General features: G+C 43.3%; 1 protein-coding gene across 18 annotated transcripts in view; it reads left to right on the forward strand.

Annotated features, from left to right (window-relative positions):
* mical2a (microtubule associated monooxygenase, calponin and LIM domain containing 2a) overlaps positions 1–22,283 on the forward strand; it is a 93,108-nt gene that overhangs the window by 41,190 nt on the left and 29,635 nt on the right. For all 18 annotated transcript variants that reach the window (XR_007184349.1, XR_007184350.1, XR_007184351.1 and 15 more), the window contains 9 exons: positions 250–351; positions 5,517–5,672; positions 6,113–6,213; positions 7,715–7,972; positions 8,093–8,208; positions 8,538–8,664; positions 9,795–9,885; positions 17,784–17,931; positions 20,319–20,518. Coding sequence is in view for 14 of the 18 variants with exons in the window: in XM_048186223.1 (XP_048042180.1) it covers positions 250–351; positions 5,517–5,672; positions 6,113–6,213; positions 7,715–7,972; positions 8,093–8,208; positions 8,538–8,664; positions 9,795–9,885; positions 17,784–17,931; positions 20,319–20,518 (1,299 nt within the window). In the remaining 4 variants the exon portion in view is untranslated. The remainder of the gene's footprint in view (positions 1–249; positions 352–5,516; positions 5,673–6,112; positions 6,214–7,714; positions 7,973–8,092; positions 8,209–8,537; positions 8,665–9,794; positions 9,886–17,783; positions 17,932–20,318; positions 20,519–22,283) is intronic.

The raw sequence follows: 22,283 nt of genomic DNA on the forward strand, positions 1-22,283 counted from the left end.
CAAGTCTTTTGGATGAGAAATGTTTGAGTTCATTGTTTGAGACATTGTTGAGATCTCTTCTGAAACTCAAGAGAAACATGGAGATTACTAGGGTTGTTTTCTAAGTAGAAAAAAATAAAAATCATGACACGTTGCTGTTCATTTAATCTCATTGCACTCTAAGAATTATTAAGGATATATTAAGGACATCCTCATTTGTGATTTGTCATTTCTATTTCTCATGCCGAATGAATGTTTATGTTTCTTCAGGGCCGGGCTGGAGGGCAGAGATCCGGCCTGCGGATCACCCTGTGGCCGACTTCGACTTTGATGTGGTGGTGGGAGCTGATGGGAGACGAAACTCTTTAGAAGGTATGAACTCAGATGACTGAGCATGATGGAATTGCTGCTCAGTTGACATTAAAAATGTACACAGATATGAAATCTGTATGCCATACTGAATTACATATATTATGGACACTAAAATAAACACACATGCAGCTCTCTCTGTTTGCACAGTAACTAAGAGGCTATAATAATCTTTGCTCTATGATTACAAACTGTTCTAGCAGTAACTAAAATTGTACCTACCTAAAATATGAGAGCATGTGCATTAAAATAGCATGCCATACGGTCTTTCAAATAACGTAATAACACACTCACACAGTTCGAGGTATCCTTCACATCTGCATCACAAACGTTGCAGGATGGATTACATACTGAATTTTAACTTTCTCAAATCTCTAATTCTAAATGTGAGCAAAATTAATGCTAGCCTTAGCCTTAAACAGCACTAATAAAACTTCTTCAGATAAAATCCAAAACCTCTCTTTGTTACGCTCCTCCTGTCACCAAAACAACCTCAGCAACTCTTAAAATTTGGCATGTGCTTTTGGCTGAAGTCCCTAGAATGGATTGTTTCATCCAAGAAGGTTATTAAGCCATAAAATCGAGATGTGCTGTGAAAAGCGATACTGCATGATGTCACCAGCCGCCCACCGGTTACAAATGAGTTCAGCGAATCAGCATGTGCTCTCGAGGAGCTCTCAGGGTTTTTGAACGCTTTTCAGTTGATGATGTGTGTCCGTTGGACTCTGTTTTCCAGGTTCGTCATCTTTGCGCTTATCCCTAATCAGATGCTTTTTCCAAAAAAGGCCATTTGTGGGGCCCTCCAAACTATGAGATGTTAGCTCACTGCCCAATTATGAGTAACCTCAGGGAAAAAGAAACCAAGCTTGTTTTGGACATTAAGTGAACTAGTTCAGGACGTCTAGGGAATGTTAAATTTATCCCAATCTGAGGCAGAGCAGCGGTCAGACGAAAGCAGCTACATTTGGAGAGAGCAACGCAGATGATGAAGAAGAGAGTTGATGTCTAAGCAAGTTAACAGCATGGCAGTAATGGAACAGTTCTGGCTCTTAATCAAATGTGTGTCTGTAAACTCTCATACATTATTTTGCAGGATAAGAAACTAGAGCCAAGTCAACCCACTCAACAGCTTTGAAAATGAACAGCTTGTGCCATTTTTGTAAAGTTTGCCTGGAAAGGATGAACTTATTTGCCATTAGTGTTTAGTAAAGCCACTTTAAGTTCTGTGTACTTTCATTACTGAGCATCTAACACACCCCTGCTTAAAAATCCAGCATTGCTCGTCACCAGCATAAGGTATGTTTTGCCTGCTGGAACCAGCTTGGGATGCTAGTGTGTTGTTGGACCAGCATATGTTGTCTTTTGGGTGCTGGTATGATCCCAGCAAGACCACAAAAAAACTTGCGTGTGTGTTACATATCACGTTTCTTAGTGTGTGTTCGTAGTTGGGGTGTAACGGTACATGTATTCATCCCGAACTGAACAGTACGGATGTCATGGTTCGGTGCATGTAGTCATAAGACGAATACAGACAGTCACAGGCGATCCACACTCCAATCCAGAAGGGGGCGTGTGTGGTAATGCAATGCTGTTTGCTACTAGTAAAGAGCACAGAAGTAGAAGAAGAAGAGACGATCAATCGGTATGTTTACATATAATCTCTCAACCAGTGTTTCAACTGTGGAAAGACATCAATAAAACAGCTTGAGAATAATATTTCATGTAGCATTACATTTACCTCAGGCTTTTATTGTCAACAGCAGGTTAGTACGCTAGAGAAATGAACTATATTAGCCTATTCATTATATTTACTTAACCTGTTAGTGATGTCTTGATTATTTAATGTATGTTTAAATAAATTTGTCATGAAAACAAGTCATTACAGTAGCTGTGTAAATGATTATTGTAACGAGGTCAGTAGATGTGGGAAGAAGGAGGCGGGAACCGGCGAACGTTCAACAAAAGTTTAATTCAAAATAAACAAAGAACAAAACGAAAGTAATGCCGGCAGACCCTCGCGGACGTCTGCCGGCCACACAAACATAATAAAACATAAAATAAAGTCCAGGCCTGGTCCTCTCTCGTCCTTCACTGATGTCGCTCCTCCTTTTATGCCTCCGGAGCTCCTCCGTGAGAGACTCGAGGCCGGCACGCCTCGCAGGTGACGCTCATTATCACTCGCGTCACCGGCCTCGCGCCGTTCCCTCACGGCTCTCGCCCGCCCTGCTCGTCACAATTATATTTCAAAAATGAATTAGTGTAATAATTTAGAAGTTAATGCAATACCTGTCTTATGTGCCACTTACGTTTTTTATTTATTTATTTGAGTGTTGATTATTAAATCTAAAAATAAATAGCAACTGATTTTAATAGTTTGGGCTCTGTTGTTAATTGTAACCTTTAAAGGGGTGGTTCATTGTGATTAGTTAGTGTGTAATATTGCTGCTTGAGCATAAACAGTATCTGCAAAATTACAGCGCTGAAAGTTCAATGCAAACGGAGATATTGTTATGGCAGTTTGATGCCTACAAAAACGGACCGGTTTGGACTACAACGAGCTTCTTCCCGGGTTGGTGACATCATAAACCCTGCAATTAGCATAAACACTGCCCACGGGAACATGCACGAAAAGTGGGTGAGGCCATGTCACGCGGCATTATGGAAGCAGAAGAGTTGTCTACACCGGACGCGCGCGGTGCGGCGCGATGCGATGCGTCAATAGATAATAGAACCCATTATAATCAGTGATATTGTCTACGCTTGATGCGGCGCGGAAAACAGCTTCCAGAATCTACACGAGTTTAATGCTGGATTTGCATAAAGGCTATTACTGAAAGATGAAGCAGTTCCCACTTTAAAAGCAGAAGCTGCTGTTTATGGGCCCCTAACTGTAAGTACGTTTTATTGTTTGTACATATCTTTTAAATGTATTATGTTGCTATTTTTTGGTTGCATCGAGGACATAAACAAAGACCAACGCGTTTTTGCTTCGCTAGCAAGTTAGCTAAATTCTGTTGCATACTTCTCCAACAAACACCAACAAACTTCTATGTTCATAGAGTAACAGTTGTTCATGCTTAAAATTAAACGATACCTTTACAAAAATGCTACTACTCAGTCATGTATTCGGCTACAGTAAAACTTTAATCAGGATAAAACCGTATATTGAAAGCTAACAAACAGCAGTAACTTTTATATGTGACAACATATCTAAACACTTTGACACAAATACAAATGGAAATATTTACCATTCATTAACGTCCTTTAAAAACCATGCTTGCAGAGGTTTTGCTTGACCCTCTTCATCATTACTGCTATCTGGGTCTGATTCGGGCTCAATTTGATACGGCAATATGGATGCCATTATTTACATTTCCACTGAAGCACATGTAATATAATGGTAAGGGACGTGTCATTTTGGGATGCTTCAGCAAATCAGAGTACACTGGGCCAGATAACCAATCTGAGCCCATTGCTATTTCGGAGGGAGTGGTATCACAGAACCAGGAAGCCAAATGACAATGGAAACAGCGGTGTAGTATAAAGGTAACATATATGAAAAATACAGCGTTTTTTTTTTTTTTTTTTTTAATTAAGCATTAAGACATTTTCACCAAACAAGAGACAATTTTCCAAATCCGTTTTAATAAATTATTTAATAAAGAAAAATGCATGTTGCTGGTTACATGTTTACTGGTACACAGTAAAATCCTCTTGTGTTAAACAAAAACTGCTCAGTTTTCATGTGGTCACAATCTATAGAGAGTAACATTAACACTGAAGCAATGTTGACTTTAGTGAAATTAGTAGATTCACTTTATAAGTGATGATTGAATATTAGTGATGAACACCTGCTGTTAACAAGCAAAATCACTGAAGATAAGAGGAACAACAAGAACAGAAAAAAGAGAAGAGATGAGATGAGCAGAAACACAACAGCTACAACTGACTTACAGCCACAAAGCCTTAGATGAAATCAACTGCAAATAAAATCAATGATATCTCACCAGAGGATGATTCAACAACTCCAAAACAGCATTACCATATTCACTTAGAGATTAGAAACGAGTTTGGCTTTATATCTTTCATATTGTACATGTACCGTACAAAGGTTGTTGAAGTCTGTGTGAAGTCGCCATTATGGTGATTAGTGTTCCCTTTAGTTTGGCACTTGACCATTGACAAATTCAGCCATTGTTGAAAGTGCATGTTATCACTATTGCCAACAATATTTTATGCTCTTGACTGCAATGACATACCTTTCACTATGTGCACTTTCTGGACAAATAAGTATGAAAGTCTTTCAGTTTTGAACTTTTATAATCAAGTTATTAACTCCCATTTAAAGAGCCCATTTTATTAGAGCTCCCATTTTATTAGGCATTTTTCTTTGTTTTCATATCTCTAAATGTTTTTGTTTTAAAATGAACACATACTCTTTTTAACTGATTTGTGTACAGATCTTTTGAAACAGGAGACAATTCCTTTGATGTTTTGAAACGTTATGATACCAGTTTACCAGTGACATTGATTAATAATGTAATAATAAATAAAACAATTAAAGTATACTTTCAGCAGAGGGAGCAAAATAAATTAAAGTCATAATCATACAATTCAATAAATCATGTTTTAACCTTATTGTTTTTTATTTACATAATGTGTTAAATATGCAAGCAAAAACATTAAACATCTCTCCATTAAACATCAAATATCTTCAAGTTATTTTAGTGTCATTGATATAATGTTATATTTTTTTGGTTAAAATGTTGAATTAGATTTCAGTTTTATATTTTCTGTTTTAATTTTAGTTAAAATTTTAGTAATTTCATTGTGGTTTTGTTATTTTTTTTTATTAACGTATAGTTTTTAGTTTTAGTTATTTTAGTTCTTCAACCTAAACTAAACAAAAATGAGAAATGTTGAACTTTACTGTATGGTTTTAGGTTCAGTTAATGATAATAACTCTGGTCAAAGTCTCTGGAAACCTGTCTAATTGTAGTTGGTTACACTGAGCGTCTTTGAGCCTAAAATAATGGGCTTGCGATACTGACAGAGTGGCATATTTTCCCTTCATTAGTGTACCTTTGTCAAACAGGAACATTTCGAGGGACATTATGTAGGGACCAGAACATTTTCCCCTTACATTTTTCCCTTCCTCTGTTTCTCAGGGTTCAGGAGGAAGGAATTTCGTGGCAAACTGGCCATCGCCATAACGGCAAACTTCATCAACAGAAACACCACCGCAGAGGCGAAGGTTGAGGAGATAAGTGGAGTTGCCTTCATCTTCAACCAGAAATTCTTTCAGGATCTCAAACAGGAAACCGGTGAGCAAAATAAGCCACATTAGCCACTAAAAATACATCACATTAGTCTAAACTAGGCCTTCAGCTCCATGGATAATAAAGAAATATCTCCCAACCATTTCAGCGATGAACTTTCACCTCATTCCGGTATTTTCCCGCAATGTTTTCCATAAGCGTGTCAGTGTTATCTGCTGTGAGGAGCAGCCATATTTGAGTTATCATCCCCTTGCTCTGATTTGTCACGTAAATGTTTATCCTCCAGGGGATTATGGGCTTCCTCCCTTCAAGAACATACGTATGCTTTGTATACCTGTCGTGACTCGTACCCCTTTGAAACTGAATTCCTTTAAAATCCTGTCTTAAACTCACACTGACCTCAAGAGACTCATTTTGTCATATTACATGTAAGAAAAAAATATGACACAGATTCATGTAAGACCTCGATTTTGTCTCTTTCGCAGGGATTGATCTAGAGAACATCGTATACTACAAAGACAACACACACTACTTTGTCATGACAGCTAAGAAGCAGAGTCTGCTGGACAAGGGTGTCATCGTTCATGTGAGTTTGATGCTTTAATGTCATCGGCCAATTGAAAACACTGATGATCAGGGCTGATTACTGTATATCCTGTTAATCACAAGGGTGCCGGAAAACGTGTTCAGACTGAGTGTGAACTGTGCAAAAAAAACTCTCGTGTTGAATTTAGTTAACACGACAATAACACATTAACAGTTAAAAAATAGTGACGTTAAAGCAGGCTTTATTTGACCCCATGATTCATCCGTAGTTAAAGCCAGAGTTGCCAGGTCTGCATTTTTTTGCTGCACCAGACATTATTTGTAGCGCCTTCCATCCAATAATTGCAAAGAGCTTTGTGCTTTCTTATTTCTGATAAGAAACAAAGGGCCCTATTTTAACGATCTAAGCGCATGGTCTGAACTTCACAGACACATTCTGGAGACACCAGAGACTTATATTACATCTTGCAAGAGGAGCATTATAGGTCCCCTTTAAAGGTGCCCTAGAATCAAAAATTGAATTTATCTTGGCATAGTTGAATAACAAGAGTTCAGTACATGGAAAAGACATACATTGAGTTTCAAACTCCATTGCTTCCTCCTTCTTATGTAAATCTCATTTGTTTAAAAGACCTCCGAAGAACAGACGAATCTCAACATAACACCGACTGTTACGTCGGGATCATTAATATGTACACCCCCAATATTTGCATATGCCAGCTCATGTTCAAGGCATTAGACAAGGGCAGCCAGTATTAACGTCTGGATCTGTGCACAGCTGAATCATCAGACTAGGTAAGCAAGCAAGGACAATAGTGAAAAATGGCAGATGGAGCGATAATAACTGACATGATTCATGATTACATGATATTTTTAGTGATATGTGTGAATTGTCTTTCTAAATGTTTCGTTAGCATGTTGCTAATGTACTGTTAAATGTGGTTAAAGTTACCATCGTTTCTTACTGTATTCACGGAGACTAGAGAGCCGTCGCTATTTTCATTATTAAACACTTGCAGTCTGTATAATTCATAAACACAACTTCATTCTTTATGAAACTCTCCAACAGTGTGTCATGTTAGCACGTTAGCCATGGAGCACCATCAAACTCATTCAGAATCAAATGTAAACATCCAAATAAATACTATACTCACATGATCCGACGCATGCATGCAGTATGCATTACGAACATCTTGTAAAGATCCATTTGAGGGTTATATTAGCTGTGTGAACTTTGTAAATGCACTGTATTATGGTCGAGAGCTCAGGGGGGCAGGGAGCACGCGATTTAAAGGGGCCACAGCCTGAATCGGTGCATAGTTAATGATGCCCCAAAATAGGCAGTTAAAAAAATTAATTTAAAAAGAATCTATGGTGTATTTTGAGCTGAAACTTCACAGACACATTCAGGGGACACCTTAGACTTATATTACTTCTTGTAAAAACTGGTTCTAGGGCACCTTTAAAGAATCAGCTATCACAGCTCGCTTACAGCCAGTAGACATGTTTGGTGTGGTAACAGAATTTTTTGTATTTGCTAGGATTATATCGACACTGAGGCACTGCTGAACAGTGAGAATGTGAATCAAGAGGCTTTGCTGACGTATGCACGAGAGGCAGCCGACTACGCCACTCACTACCAGCTGCCCACACTGGACTACGCCATGAACCACTGCAGTCAGCCTGATGTGGCCATGTTCGACTTCACCAGCATGTACGCCTCAGAAAATGCCGCTCTGGTCAGGGAGAGGTTTGGTCATAGTGTACTGGTGGCACTAGTGGGAGACAGCCTTCTGGAGGTGAGATTACACTACTGTGCAATTATGACTAAATAATCATCATACTTGTGCTTGTTTATATTTATGATTATTACGTTAGATTCTGATGACATGCGTTTGTGGTTGTCTGTCTAACTGTAGCCCTTCTGGCCTATGGGGACAGGCTGTGCCCGAGGCTTCCTGGCAGCCTTTGACACGGCTTGGATGGTAAAAAGTTGGGCGCAGGGTAGAAATCCACTGGAGGTGCTGGCAGAGAGGTCAGTGCAGGTCAAAATTCACATGTGCAAACAAATGCACACACAGCATCAGATGCATACTGAAACATATTTTCATCTATAATCAATCATTTGTTCATATTAAAATTATGACATAAATAAATGTCTCGTAATTAATATTCATTCTTTTTAATTTATGACTTTTTTTTATTTCAAATATGTTGAAAGCCTTGAAGGGTTAGTTCACCCAAAAATAAAATTTCTGTCATTAATTACTCACCCTCATGTCATTTCAAATTTTTGGGTGAACTAATAGGTACTTAGAATGCCATTAATAGCTTATTCATATAGTTGCTTCATTATTTTTCTAGGGAGAGTCTGTACCGATTGCTACCTCAGACAACACCTGAAAACATTGCCAAAAACTTTGATTTGTACACCATAGATCCAGGAACACGCTATCCAAACCTTAATTCAAACTGTGTGAGGCCACACCAGGTGAGATGGCATTTCTATTTGTGCACAATACATTACAAAAATCATTACAAAATTTTTTATTTAAGGTCACATAGTTACAATGTACTTAATCAAGTAAGTACTGAGTATTATTAGAGTTAGGGTTTGGTTTAGGGTTAGTTACTTGTAATTATGCATAATTTACTGTTATTACTATAGTAAGTACATGTAGTAACGTGTAACTAAGTTCAACTAAGCTCAAGTGACTTACTGCTTTTATAAAACACCCATGACAATCACCATAAATAAACTAATACACTACTGGTTAAAAGTTTGTAATAATTAGGTTTTTTATTATTTTTTATTAATTTTATTATTATTATTTACATTTTACTTTTTTTACAGTCTCTTCTGCTCACCAAGGCTGCATTTATTTGATAAAAAAATACAATAAAAACAGTAATTTTGTGATATATTTTTTACAATTTAAAAGAATTGTTTTCTAATTTAATATATTTTATAAATGTCATTTATTTCTGTGATCAAAGCTGAATTTTCAGCATCATTACTCCAGTCTTCAGTGTCACATGATCCTTCAGAAATCATTCTAATGCTGATTTGCTGCTGAAGAAACATTTCTGATAATTAGTTGAAAACAATTTTTGCGGCATAATATTTTTGTGGAAACCGGGGTAAGGAAGATTTTAAAAAAAGAAGGAAAAGAAAATAAATACTTTTATTCAGCAAGGATACATTAAATTGATCAAAAGTGACAGTAAAGACATTTATGTTACAAAAGATTTCTATTTCAAATAATTGGTGTTTTTTTTTTGTTTTTTTTTACTTTGTATTCATCAAAGAATCCTGAAAAAATGTATCAAACACAACAAATCTATCTATCTATCTATCTATCTATCTATCTATCTATCTATCTATCTATCTATCTATCTATCTATCTATCTATCTATCTATCTATCTATCTATCTATCTCTCTCTCTCTCTCTCTCTCTCTATATATATATATATATATATATATATATATATTATGCTGTCACTGTTTTATGAAGCTGTGTTTTGAAGCTAGTGATTTTTTTTTGTTTAACATGTCTCATTCAATCAGAATCATTTACTCTCATTGAAATGATCTCTCACTACTGTTTTCTACTTCGCAGGTCCGCAACAACTATATCTGTGGAGAGATGAAGTCGTGCTCTCTGGAACGGGCCGCCACGATACGCCGCCCTGTCAACTTGGCCAGGCGAGGTTAGATGAACCTTCTAATCAGTCTAACACGTGTCTATAATTATCCTCTGCTCTTTTACTTCTTGAGTGGATCATCCAGTTCCTCAAGAGTTGCCGCCAAGCTAGTACTGTATATGAGGGCTGAGATTTGCATATGATAATCACAGACAACGAGAAAAGGCGAGCAGCTCAGGCGAGTGTTTACAGCATTCCTACTTCCACCAGATAACAGCCAGCTCCTGTTTTAGGAACGTTCTCAAAACAGCAGAGCGAGTGCAGTCCTCCCGACATGTGGCAGGTTCAGGGAGAGGCAGAATATATTTCTGCTGAGGGAATTTGATCCAGACTGAGGTTTGTTATTACCCGCGGAGCCAAAGTGAGGAGAGTACAACCCTAAACAAATCTGGCGTAAGGATCGCCATGCTGCCAAAGGAATAGTTCACCCCCCCAAAACAGGAAATTCATGATTTACTCACCCTCAAACATGTATGAATTAGTTCTGTGAAACATTCACTTCAATTATCAATTTAATGCATCATTGCTGAATAAAAATATTGTTCTTAAAATTAAAACCCCAAACTTTTGAATGGTAGTGTCGCTAGTCCAGAACTCAGTCACTGATAAACTTGTGCTGATTGATTGACAGCTCCAGCGATTGTAAAGGGAGCGTTCTTTGACTGCTTTCTATATATAATTTAATCACAGTTTAAAGAACAGATTGTGAAGTTGATCATTTAGTCACTGGTTTGACTTACTGACACACAGACAAAGAACATCTGACTGTACAAGAATCATTAATATCAGATCAGGCATTAGAATTAATACAGTTACTGACATGTTGTTGCATTACTGTCGAGTCCATATCGTAAAAGTCTGTTTGCAAAGCCTGTGCCGAAATGTGACTGATTTACCAAAGAATCCACAGTGAAATGAACTGAATACAAATAAATAAAGCATTTACATTGTTGAAAATAAATAACCTTATTCCTAGCATTAGGATTCTTGAAATGTAATGTTATTTTTAGGCCTGTATCGCTCTTCTTTCCTTCTCATCACACCAGTGGGTGGGGCTAATGTTGCAATGATGAAGTAGCCGTTGATTTCTTCTGTGGAGGCAGAGTTTCACCTATCTATGACATAGACAGGCACATTCCAGGATCAGTCATTCGCTGGACCTGGTGTCAATAAAAGCTTTTATTGGACTAACAAGGGCGTTTTCAGTATTGAAACTTACAGGATATTCTTATAGTATAATAACCTCTTATATATCAAAAGTTCAAGGAAAAGTTGATTTCTCAATTCATGACCCCTTTAAAATATATTCAAAAAATCTTAATTATTCCAAACTTTTGACCGGTACTACAAAATGTGCTGCAAAACATGGACTTTTCTGCAGAACTTCCTCTTTCCTTGGCTATTTTTGCCTCATAAGAGGAAATAAAATAAGAGGCAAAACGTCTCGGTTACGTATGTAACCCTCGTTCCCTGAAGGAGGGAACGGAGACGTACGTCAGTAGTGACCGACGAATTGGGATATCGCTTAGAGAGCCCTATCATCTTCGTGTAAACTAAAACAAGCCAATGGAATTGGCGTGCGATATTTGCATAATGCGCACCGCCCCCGTCAGGTGTATATAAATAGGAAGCAGATGCAATCGCACTCTGTTTTTCGCTGAGGAGACAACTGGTGTCCGCACTACAGCGAGGGTACAGAAACTGTGGCGACGGGACGTACGTCTCCGTTCCCTCCTTCAGGGAACGAGGGTTACATACGTAACCGAGACGTTCCCTTTCAGTCGGTCACGTTCGACGTACGTCAGTAGTGACCGACGAATTGGGATCCCAACTAAAGCGCCACAGTTACGAAACCCCTTCCAGTGCCCAGCGCAAGCTCAGCCGCCCATAGCACCGGCTGACGGTGAAGGGGGCGCGCTTACGCCGAGAGAGTCTACTGCTGTCTAACCACTACCCACTAGTAAACTAGACTACACTGGGGAAGCGAACCCGTAAGGGACGCTGCGGAGACCACTACCTACCCAATGGGGGAGGAGTTTACGTGGAAATACACATATGGACTGGCCCGGGGGGCAGTACACATATGGAGTCCCTGGGATGGCTCCGCCTGGTTAGGGGGAGACTCATCTGACAGGTGACAGCAGAGCTGGCTCTGCTAAGGGAAAGACACGGACTCGGCCCGTAGGGAGTTTTAAACCGTGGAATTTACACATATGGGACCGCTCACGTAGAGGGATCACGACATATGGGCCCCAGCCAACAGACAGCGTCAGCGACGGATGTAGGCCTGGCATCAGACACTCCGCAATGTCCGAGCCGAAGGGGAGGCGGAGGAGCTCGACAGGGTTCGCCAAGCGGGGAACACGACTGGAGTGAAGTATGCACGTATCCGGCCAGTGGCGGGAATGGCATTGCAAGCCGACACTTAGAGTGGGTACAACACGTCTACCGACTAGTGGATGCGAGTACACGTGAAGATACCGGCTCTACACGTAGGCTATAAAACCTAGCGAACGTGTTGGGTGTCGCCCAGCCCGCAGCTCTACAAATATCTGTCAGCGAGGCGCCATGAGCCAGCGCCCAGGAAGAGGCCACCCCTCTGGTGGAGTGGGCTTTCAACCCGAGCGGGCAAGGCACGCCCTGGGATTCATACGCCAAGGCGATGGCATCCACTATCCAGTGGGCCATCCTCTGCTTGGAGACAGCCTTTCCCTTCTGCTGGCCTCCGTAACAGATGAAGAGCTGATCTGAGGTCCTGAAGCTTCGCGTTCTATCCACGTAAACGCGCAGAGCGCGGACGGGACAGAGCAAAGCTAGGGCTGGGTCTGCCTCCTCCGAGGGCAGCGCTTGCAGGTTCACTACCTGATCTCTGAAGGGAGTGGTAGGAACCTTGGGCACGTATCCAGGCCGGGGTCTCAGGACAATGTGAGAATCACCGGGCCCGAATTCTAGGCACGTTTCGTCGACCGAAAATGCATGCAGATCCCCTACCCTCTTCAGGGAAGCCAATGCAACCAGAAGAACCGTCTTAAGAGACATTAGTTTCAGGTCGACTGATTGCAAAGGTTCAAAGGGATGACCCCGGAGAGCTGTGAGAACCAGGGTCAAATCCCAAGAGGGTACGGAGGAAGGGCGAGGAGGATTCAGTCTCCTGGCCCCCCTCAGGAATCTGATGATCAGATCGTGTTTCCCCAGGGACTTACCCTCAACTGCATGGTGATGTGCGGCAATAGCGGCAACATACACCTTGAGGGTGGAGGGAGACAGCCTTCGCTCCAACCCATCTTGCAGAAAGGAAAGCACGGATCCGACCGAACATGATCGGGGGTCCTCTCGGCGAGAGGCGCACCATTCGACGAACAGGTTCCACTTCAACGCATAGAGATTCCTAGTGGAAGGAGCTCTAGCGAAAGTGATGGTGTCTACGACCGCTTGCGGGAGATCACTCAGAACCTCCGCATCCCGTCCAGGGACCACACGTGGAGGTTCCAGAGATCGGGACGCGGGTGCCACAGGGTGCCCCGTCTCTGAGTCAGGGGGTCCTTCCTCAGAGGAATCAGCCAGGGAGGTGCTGTCGCGAGGAGAATGAGGTCTGAGAACCAGGTCCGAGTGGGCCAGTACGGAGCCACTAACAGAACCTGCTCCCCGTCCTCCCTGACCTTGCACATGAGTTGTGCAAGAAGGCTCACTGGGGGAAACGCATATTTGCGCAGACCCGGGGGCCAGCTGTGTGCCAGGGCATCCGTGCCGAGCATGCCGCCGGTCAGGGAATAAAACCACTGGCAGAGGGCAGTTTCCGGGGAGGCAAACAGGACTACCTGGGCCTCGCCGAAATGCTGCCAAATCAGCTGGACCGCCTGGGGGTGGAGCCGCCACTCGCCCGCAAGTGGATGCTGCCGTGGCAGCTCGTTGGCTGCACGGTTGAGCACACCTGAGACACGAGTGGGCCGAAGGGACCTCAGATCCTTCTGACTCCACAACAAGAGATGGCGGGCGAGTTGCGACATGCGACGGAAGCGTAGACCACCTTGACGGTTGATGTACGCAACGGCCGCAGTGCTGTGTGAGCGGACTAGAACGCGCTTGCCTGACAACAGCTTCTTGAAGCGGGCCAGCGCAAGACGAACCGCTAGCAACTCGAGGCAATTGATATGCCAATGCAGCTGAGGCGCCGTCCAAAGACCTGTCACTGCATGCCCGTTGTACGTGGCCCCCATCCCGTGGCAGAGGCATCTGTGGAGACCACAGCGTGCCTGGACACTCGTTCGAGGGGTACTCCGGCCCACAGGAACGAAGGGTCCAACCACCGGACAAGGGTGCGACAGCAGCTCGGTGTCACGGGGACACGGAGCGTGCCGCACTGCCACGCCCATCTCGGGACCCGGCCGCGGAGCCAGTGTTGAAGCGGTCTCATATGAAGCAATCCGAGCGGCGTTACCGCGGCTGCAGATGCCATATGCCCCAGGAGCCTCTGAAAATCTTTCAGTGGAGCCGCTGTCCTGCGCTTGAGCGAGCTCAGGCAGTTCAACACCGACTGGACGCGCGCCTCGGTGAGACGCGCAGTCCGTGCGACCGAGTCTAGCTCGAGACCGAGACAAGAGATCCTCTACCCGGGGGCGAGTTTGCTCTTGTCCCAGTTGACCTGAAGACCCAACCGGCTGGGAGCTACAACCATGTCGGGTAGGACTTTGTACTGACATGCCCGACCCTCGAACGCAGACCGACCTAGGAAGGGTCTGTGTCGAGGCAGAATCGAGACATGAAAGCACGCGTCCTTCAGGTCTATTGCTGCAAACCAATCCTGGGGACGGTCCAGGATTGGCCGTAGCCCACCGCCCTTTTTCGGTACAATGAAGTAGGGGCTGTAGAACCCCGACTTCATATCGGCTGGAGGGACCGGCTTGATTGTATCCTTCGCCAGGAGGACAGCAATCTCCACCCGGAGAACAGGTGCACTGTCCAACGACACCTGAGTGAAGTGGACAGCCCTGAAGACCGGGGGACACCGGGCGAACTGACTCGCATAGCCGAGTCTGATAGTACGAATGAGCCAACTGGACAGGCTGGGGAGCGCTATCCACGCTTCCAGACACTGAGCCAGCGGGACCAAAGGCACCACAGACGCACCGGGGGTGGGGCAGCAAGGCAGAGAGGGACCCGACTCGGACGGCTTGGGGGCGGCCCGAAGTGGGGTCGGACTCCGCGAGGCAGCAGTGTGCATGGGAGACGGCGCACGGGACGCGGTCTGCACCATCACACTGCCACCTGCTGGCGAATGGGGAGGGAGCTGTCAGCGGCGAGGCGGAGCCTGGCACACTGGCAGACACCCCTTGTTGTGACCTGGAGTTTGAGGAAACTGCTCTTTTTGTGGCAAAGTGGGTACCGCTGGACTCCGGAGAGCCAGCGGCGGTAGATGGACAGCCGCCACAAAATCCCCCCGGCCCTCCTCCGGGGGTGGGAGAGCAGATGGAATACTCTCCCAAACGGCAGGAACCTTCCGCTCCAGGTCGCCCGTCTCAGGGCCGAGTTTTCCCCGACCGCTTGCCACCTGGCTGGCAGAGACGGGCTGGGCACCACGTCCGCGACCGGCACCCTGCTGTTTGGCTGGTGTAGGCTGCTGCTTTGCCAACTTAGCAGGGGCGGAGGAAGACGCAGGCGGGTGCCCTCGGCGACGAGCGGGCTGAGGCTGAGCCACGGGCGGCTGGGCGGAGGCAGCAGCGGACCGCCGTGGCATGACATGACTGATAGCCTCAGCCTGCTTCTGTGCAGCGGAGGACTGTTGGGCACAGCTCTCCACCGCGTCGCCGAAAAGGCCGACCGGAGACACGGGGGAATCCAGGAACCGATGTTTGTCGGTCTCCCTCATGTCTGCCAAGGTCAGCCAGAGGTGGCGTTGCTGGGCTACCAGAGTAGACATCGCCTGGCCAACAGAACGCGCTGTCACCTTCGTTGCCCGGAGGGCAAGGTCAGTGGCAGCGCGCAGCTCCCCAAGCAGCTGTTGGTCAGGACCTTCCTGGGGCATCTGCGACAGCGCTTTTGCCTGATAGACCTGCAAAAGGGCCATCGCGTGCAGGGCAGAGGCAGCCTGCCCACAGGCACTGTAAGCTTTCTCAGTCAGACCGGCTGAGAATTCACAGGCCTGGGACGGGAGACGCGGCTCACCACGCCAGCCAGCGGCCGTTGGACACAACTGCGTCGCAACAGACCGCTCGACTGGCGGGATCCTCGCGTACCCCCTGGCTAGCCCGCCGTCCAGGGAGGTGAAGGCGGACGAGGGACCAGGCCCTGTACGAGCCCCAAACGGAGCTTGCCAAGACCTGATCACCTCATCGTGTACTTCCGGGAAGAAAGGCATTGGGGCGGGACGCTGGATTTGACCAGCGCGACCCCCCCCCAAGTACCAATCGTCCAACCGAGATGGGCCGGGACAGGGTGGAGGGTTCCACTCAAGCCCGACGCACAAGGCGGCCCGGGAGAGCACAGCCGTGAGCTCGGGATCCGACTCGGGCAACGCTACCGTCCCGGGTGGCAGCGCGTCCGAATCCTCCCCCGAGGACTCAGGCTCACCTTCCGATGCAGCGATCGACATCCGATCCGCCGCCGGCACACCAAAGGTAACGGCTGGACAGTCCGTAGAGGGCCCAGCGGAAACCAACGGTGGCACGATGGGTTGCGGTGCTGATGAGGCGGCAGGGGCCCGAGGAGCGTTTCCGCTCGGCGGGGAAGCCCTGACCGTAATCCTCAGGTCACCCTTCCTACACAGCGCCGTACCGTCATTCCGGTCCCCGGGGCCGGAAAAAACGGTCGTACGCGGCATAGGAGAGGGGACCCCCACTTCCTGAGACTTCAGGAAGGAGAGCCTCGACCTCAGCACCGCGATAGTCATGTTCCCGCAATGGGAACATGAACCATCCACAAAAGCTGCTTCAGCGTGCAGAATGCCCAAACACGAGATGCAACGATTGTGCCCATCAGCAGGGACCAGGGAACGACCGCACCCATTAACGCACAGACGAAATGACATACTGTCAGGGTTCGTCTGTAAAGCTCTTTTAGAAGGGGAAGTCAACTCACTCGTGCTGAAGCACCCAGGGAGCGACGCGATGTGTCAGGTACACCACTCCCTGACACACCGAGGAACCGGCCCAAATCGCTACACACGCACACACTCTTTGTGTTGCTGTGAAAACAGCAGTTTGAACTTATAGCTCAGCTCCTCGGAGACTCGCGACCTCGCTGAACGTGCCCTTTCACCAGCACTGAAAGCTCGCTGTAAATCCTCTTCTGAGGCAATGTTTTAGAATAAAACAAACGAAGAAAGGAATCTTCTGAACAGGACACCAGTGAATGGCTCCGAAGCGAAAGACAGAGTGCGATTGCATCTGCTTCCTATTTATATACACCTGACGGGGGCGGTGCGCATTATGCAAATATCGCACGCCAATTCCATTGGCTTGTTTTAGTTTACACGAAGATGATAGGGCTCTCTAAGCGATATCCCAATTCGTCGGTCACTACTGACGTACGTCGAACGTGACCGACTGAAAGGGAAACAGAACTACCACATTTCTCTAGGCTCTGTTCGTGCTGCTGTTTCCTTAAATCAATCACAATAAATCCTTTCTGCTCTTACTGTTCAATTGTGCTTGTTGACACATGGCTTTACTGCACCTAAAAACAGCTGTTAGCTGTCAGGGTGACACACTACTGTGAAACATTAATAAATATGTGTTACGTAAGAGGATGATTATTCTGCTCTGACATTGATGAGGCAAGTTCAGATACCCGACAAAGAGAAGATGTCACCATGACTTTCAGCCCAGATCATCAACCCTTGTATATTTGTTCTGGTTGATCAGATTCAAAATAACATTTTCCTCTGCTTGTGTTTGTGTGTCTAACAGAGTCTGAGATCAGACCGAGTCGGTTACTGACGTGGTGTCAGAAGCAGACAGAGGGCTACAAGGGTGTGAGTGTGACTGACCTCACTTCCTGTTGGAGCAGTGGCCTGGCTTTCTGTGCTCTTATTCATCACTTCAGACCGCAGCTCATGTGAGATTCTTTACATCATCTCCCATCTGCAGGAAACATCAGCAGAACATTGTCTTTGTCTCCAATTATGTGTAATTTGTAGTTATTAATGTAGTAACGTGTAACAATGACACTGTAAAATAAAGTGTTACCGAATCACCTAAAGCCATCTTGAAAGTCCCTTACCATAGTATTCTGACAATACTATGGTAAAGCGTTGGCGATACCATAGCGTTTTAATATACACAATGGTACTGTATTATTACCATTATTAATATACTATGATATTTACATGATACTCCAAGGTACTTCAAAAATACTGTGGTATTACCATGTCCAAACGGTGTTACCATGCTACAAAGTGAAAATGGTATTACTATGGTACATTGTACAAAAAAAAACATATTACAGTACCATTTTTTAACTACCGTGGTATTATGTTGGTACTACCGCATATCCAGAAAAGAGGGTTACACTTTATTTTAAGGTATCCTTGTTACAGTGTAATTATACAGCTTCATATTGAGTAATATTAATTAACATGTACTTACAATAGGGTTAGGGTTTGGTTTAGGTGTATGTAATTATGCATAATTCATAGTCATTACTATAGTAACTACATGTATCACGTATAACGACGACACTGTAAAAATATAGCTGCGAGCAGCAATTATTGGGGTTCAAGCACTTTAAGGCCTTTAAGCACTTGCGTAAAAAGTTATGATGTTTTCTTTAGCAAGCATACAACCATTTACATCTGAGATGGAAAAGACTATTTACAGCCAATAACAGCAATTTACTAATGAAATACATGGTTTTAATGGTTCGATTGACAGCGTCGGTCCTAGAGGCTAAGTTGCTCAGAATCAGGAGTTCTAACTTGCGGTATAAATGTTGCATATCCGATCCTTTAGCCACATGAAAAGCGCAAAGGCGCCCCTGTTTCGTTCCGATCGGCCCCTGTAAAGCTTGTCTGAAAGCTGCTCAAACTTCATTGGCCGCCGGCGGACGCGTTCGAGATACGCCAATGTCCTCTAAGGCAGTCTTGGCACCTTGGACAAAGATACAGGTATTTTTTTTCATGTTATAATGCCACCAAACGGCCAATCGCCACGTCGTTTTTCATGCGACCACAGAATGTGCCAAGTTTGGTGAAAATATGTCATTCCGTCAATGAGCTATAGCCGTTTTAGTAAAACTCTGCACACTTTGGCGCCCCTTTGAGACCATGAACCGAAATGTCAACTTATTTTTGATAATTACTGACAATCAGACTCCAGAGAATCTTGCTGCACTGGTTTGGTTCTGATCGGGCCAAAAACGTAGGACTAGTTCGCAATAGTTGATTTAAAAAAAAAAAATCCAAAATACCCAAAAATTTCGCCAGGGTGACCATCAAAGGAGTTATGAGCGATTTTGTACTTTTCTCCACTGTAGCGCCCCTGTGAGGCCGATTGGGGCGAGCTTTGGTGACTTTGTAGATGGTGTGAGTACTACCAGCCCAATCTCTACGACTTACAGTTTGGTCTGCCCGATCACTTTTAGGGGAGAATGCTGATCCTTTTGAAATCTAACAATTACAATAGGGTTTCACGAACCCCTAATAAAGTGTTACCAAAAATACATACCGAAAACACATAGTCTCATGGTGCCATGTCCAAATAAATACAGTGCATGTCTTAAAAAAGCATGACATTGACATAGTACCAAGTCTAAGAAAACCCATAGTATTACCAAGGTATAATATCCAAAAACACATGGTATTGGTATTATAATGGTACCATGTGCAAAACAACAAACAAACATAATATTTCCATGGTACAGTACCATTTCTTAACAACCATAATACATGTTAATATTGTCCATTATAAAGTATGAATATGGCAGTCCCTAGTAAAACAGTAGATGACATGACACTTTGATAATGTTCATCTGATGAGTAAAACATAAGCAATGGAATTAAGTCATTAGCACATTTCATAAATATTTGGTCTGCTTCCTGACATGCCCACAAATCATGTTCTGTGTTGGCAACAGATCCAGTCCTGTGTGTTTCTTAGCATTTGCCTTCGCACGGTTAGTTACTGTGTAATCCTAAACTTGAGCAGGACATGTGAAAAGCACTTTGACCTCTTGAGAAATCACTTTCCCATGTCACTTATTCATCAAAACTTTGCCTTTTAAACTTGAGCGTTCTTGGCTGTGAAAGAGTTTGAACAGCGTAACCATGTGCAATATTTCACACACTTTATCAGGAGCCATTTTTCAAGTCTGTCAAAAGTTGCTAAAACAAAGCAGAGAAGTTTCATAACTTGGGATTGACCTTTCTTAGCACAAATGTCATCAAGAGGGCAGCTTGTTTAATTCAGGTCCTGTGCTCTCTGTTCTTATCATATTGTTTCCTGTAGCGATTATGACTCTCTGAATGAGCAAGACTGTGCCAAAAACCTTCAGCTGGCATTTGACGTGGCCGAGAAGGAGTTTGGCATCAAGCCGTTCATCACAGGGAAAGAGCTGGCGTCAGGACCGGAGCCGGACAAGACCAGCATGGGCATCTACCTCTCCAAATTCTATGAGCTTTTCCGGGGAACGCCTCTACCTCCTTCAGGTAGATTGTGAACTCGTTCATAACAGTCCATTAAGGGTCACTGACTTTGTTTGGAATAGCATACTTGCATACTACCATTTATACAGAATCAAGTACGCTACCGTTCAAAAGTTTGGGGTCGGGAAAATTTTTTAGTCAGAAGTCTCTTCTGCTCACCAAAGCTTCATTCATTTGATCAAAGATACAGTAAAATAGTGATACTGAGAAATATTATGACAATTTAAAATGACTTCATGTTTTTAAAATTTTATTGTTACGGTACACAGGGAAGAGGAGAGGCGAGGATCAATTCACAGCAGTTTTTTTTTAATAAACATACAAACAAAGAAGAATATAATAATGCAAATAAGCTTTACCAAAAACATGACAAGGACAGACCACTGAATCACAGTGGTGTACTGTATATATGCACTGGAAAACAAGACGCTTGACAAGGCACAGGTGTGGGCAATGAATTGTCATGTAAACAAACAAGGGTAACTATAGAAAGAAAGGCAAACAGGAACAAACCACAGGAAGTGAACAAAGGGAACAATGGAAACAGAAAATACACTTCAAAATAAAAGTCCTAGAACACAAAACACAGAGGAAATTGTGACAGTAAAATCAGTAAAAATCCTGTGATGTCAAAGCTGAATTTTCAGCATCATTACTGTCACATGATCCTTCAGAAATCTTCAGAGTAATAAAAGTATTAATATACAAAAATCTGAACTTTGAACTGTAGTGTACATATATACAGTAGTGGCCAAATGTGATGTCCGGAGGGGATATTTGTTTTTATGACCCTACAAGTTTGATTAAACGATTAAAATATGAGGTATATATATATATATATATATATATATATATATATATATATATATATATATTAGTATTTTAAATATGAGGAAAGAACAAAACACTAAACTTGGTTAAGGTATTTATCTGACAAAATTATTTGGCAAAAATGGCAAACTACATCTACAGGTTTTTCAGTTTAATATCAATATCAGCCACAATTTTTTGACAGCCTCCTCGGCTTCTTTGATTGAATTTAGGAGATTAAAAAAAAGTATATATTAAAAAATGTTGAATTTAAAAACAGTAATATTTATGTCCAGCATGACAATTGGATGGAACTTCCTTAATGACATATGTAGTGTCCCTAGTACAAAAAACCTATACCAAAATCTGTTTAAAATACATTTATTTCATACTAAGTATACTTCAAATACATTAACATATTTATTGACATATCACTTAAGACTTACTGATATAGTATTTCTTTATTGCACAATGCACATTTCTTAATATTATGCATAAAAATGTTTTAATATCACTATTAATAAGGATTGTGTGATAGTTAAATGGTCTTTAAATTTAAGATATTTAAAGTGTACCTAAAGTTTACTTGCAATAGTTGCACTTTATCACAATCAAATATACTTCAGTATATGTTTAGTTGGACCTCAGCACTACTTCCACACAATTAAAGAGCATTAAGTACAACATTAGTTGTTCCAATTTAGCAGACTTTAGAAGTACACCAGTTTAGTATACCACAATTAAAGGTGCTTAAAGAACAGAACAACCTTTTACCTGCGCTGAGCATGTCTTCCACCTAGTTTGAGTTTGCATAAGGTGTGACCATTAAAGGAAACATACAGTGCTTTTATGGAAAATCACTAAAGAGAAACATTTTATCTGGCCTTTCGCACTAGAACATTTGTGTTACACAATTCCTTCAGTCATGCCAGGAATGCATGTCTGTCTGAGACCAGGT

The sequence above is a fragment of the Megalobrama amblycephala genome, linkage group LG3 (genome assembly GCF_018812025.1).
Source record: "Megalobrama amblycephala isolate DHTTF-2021 linkage group LG3, ASM1881202v1, whole genome shotgun sequence".
In the NCBI taxonomy this organism is placed as follows: domain Eukaryota; kingdom Metazoa; phylum Chordata; class Actinopteri; order Cypriniformes; family Xenocyprididae; genus Megalobrama; species Megalobrama amblycephala.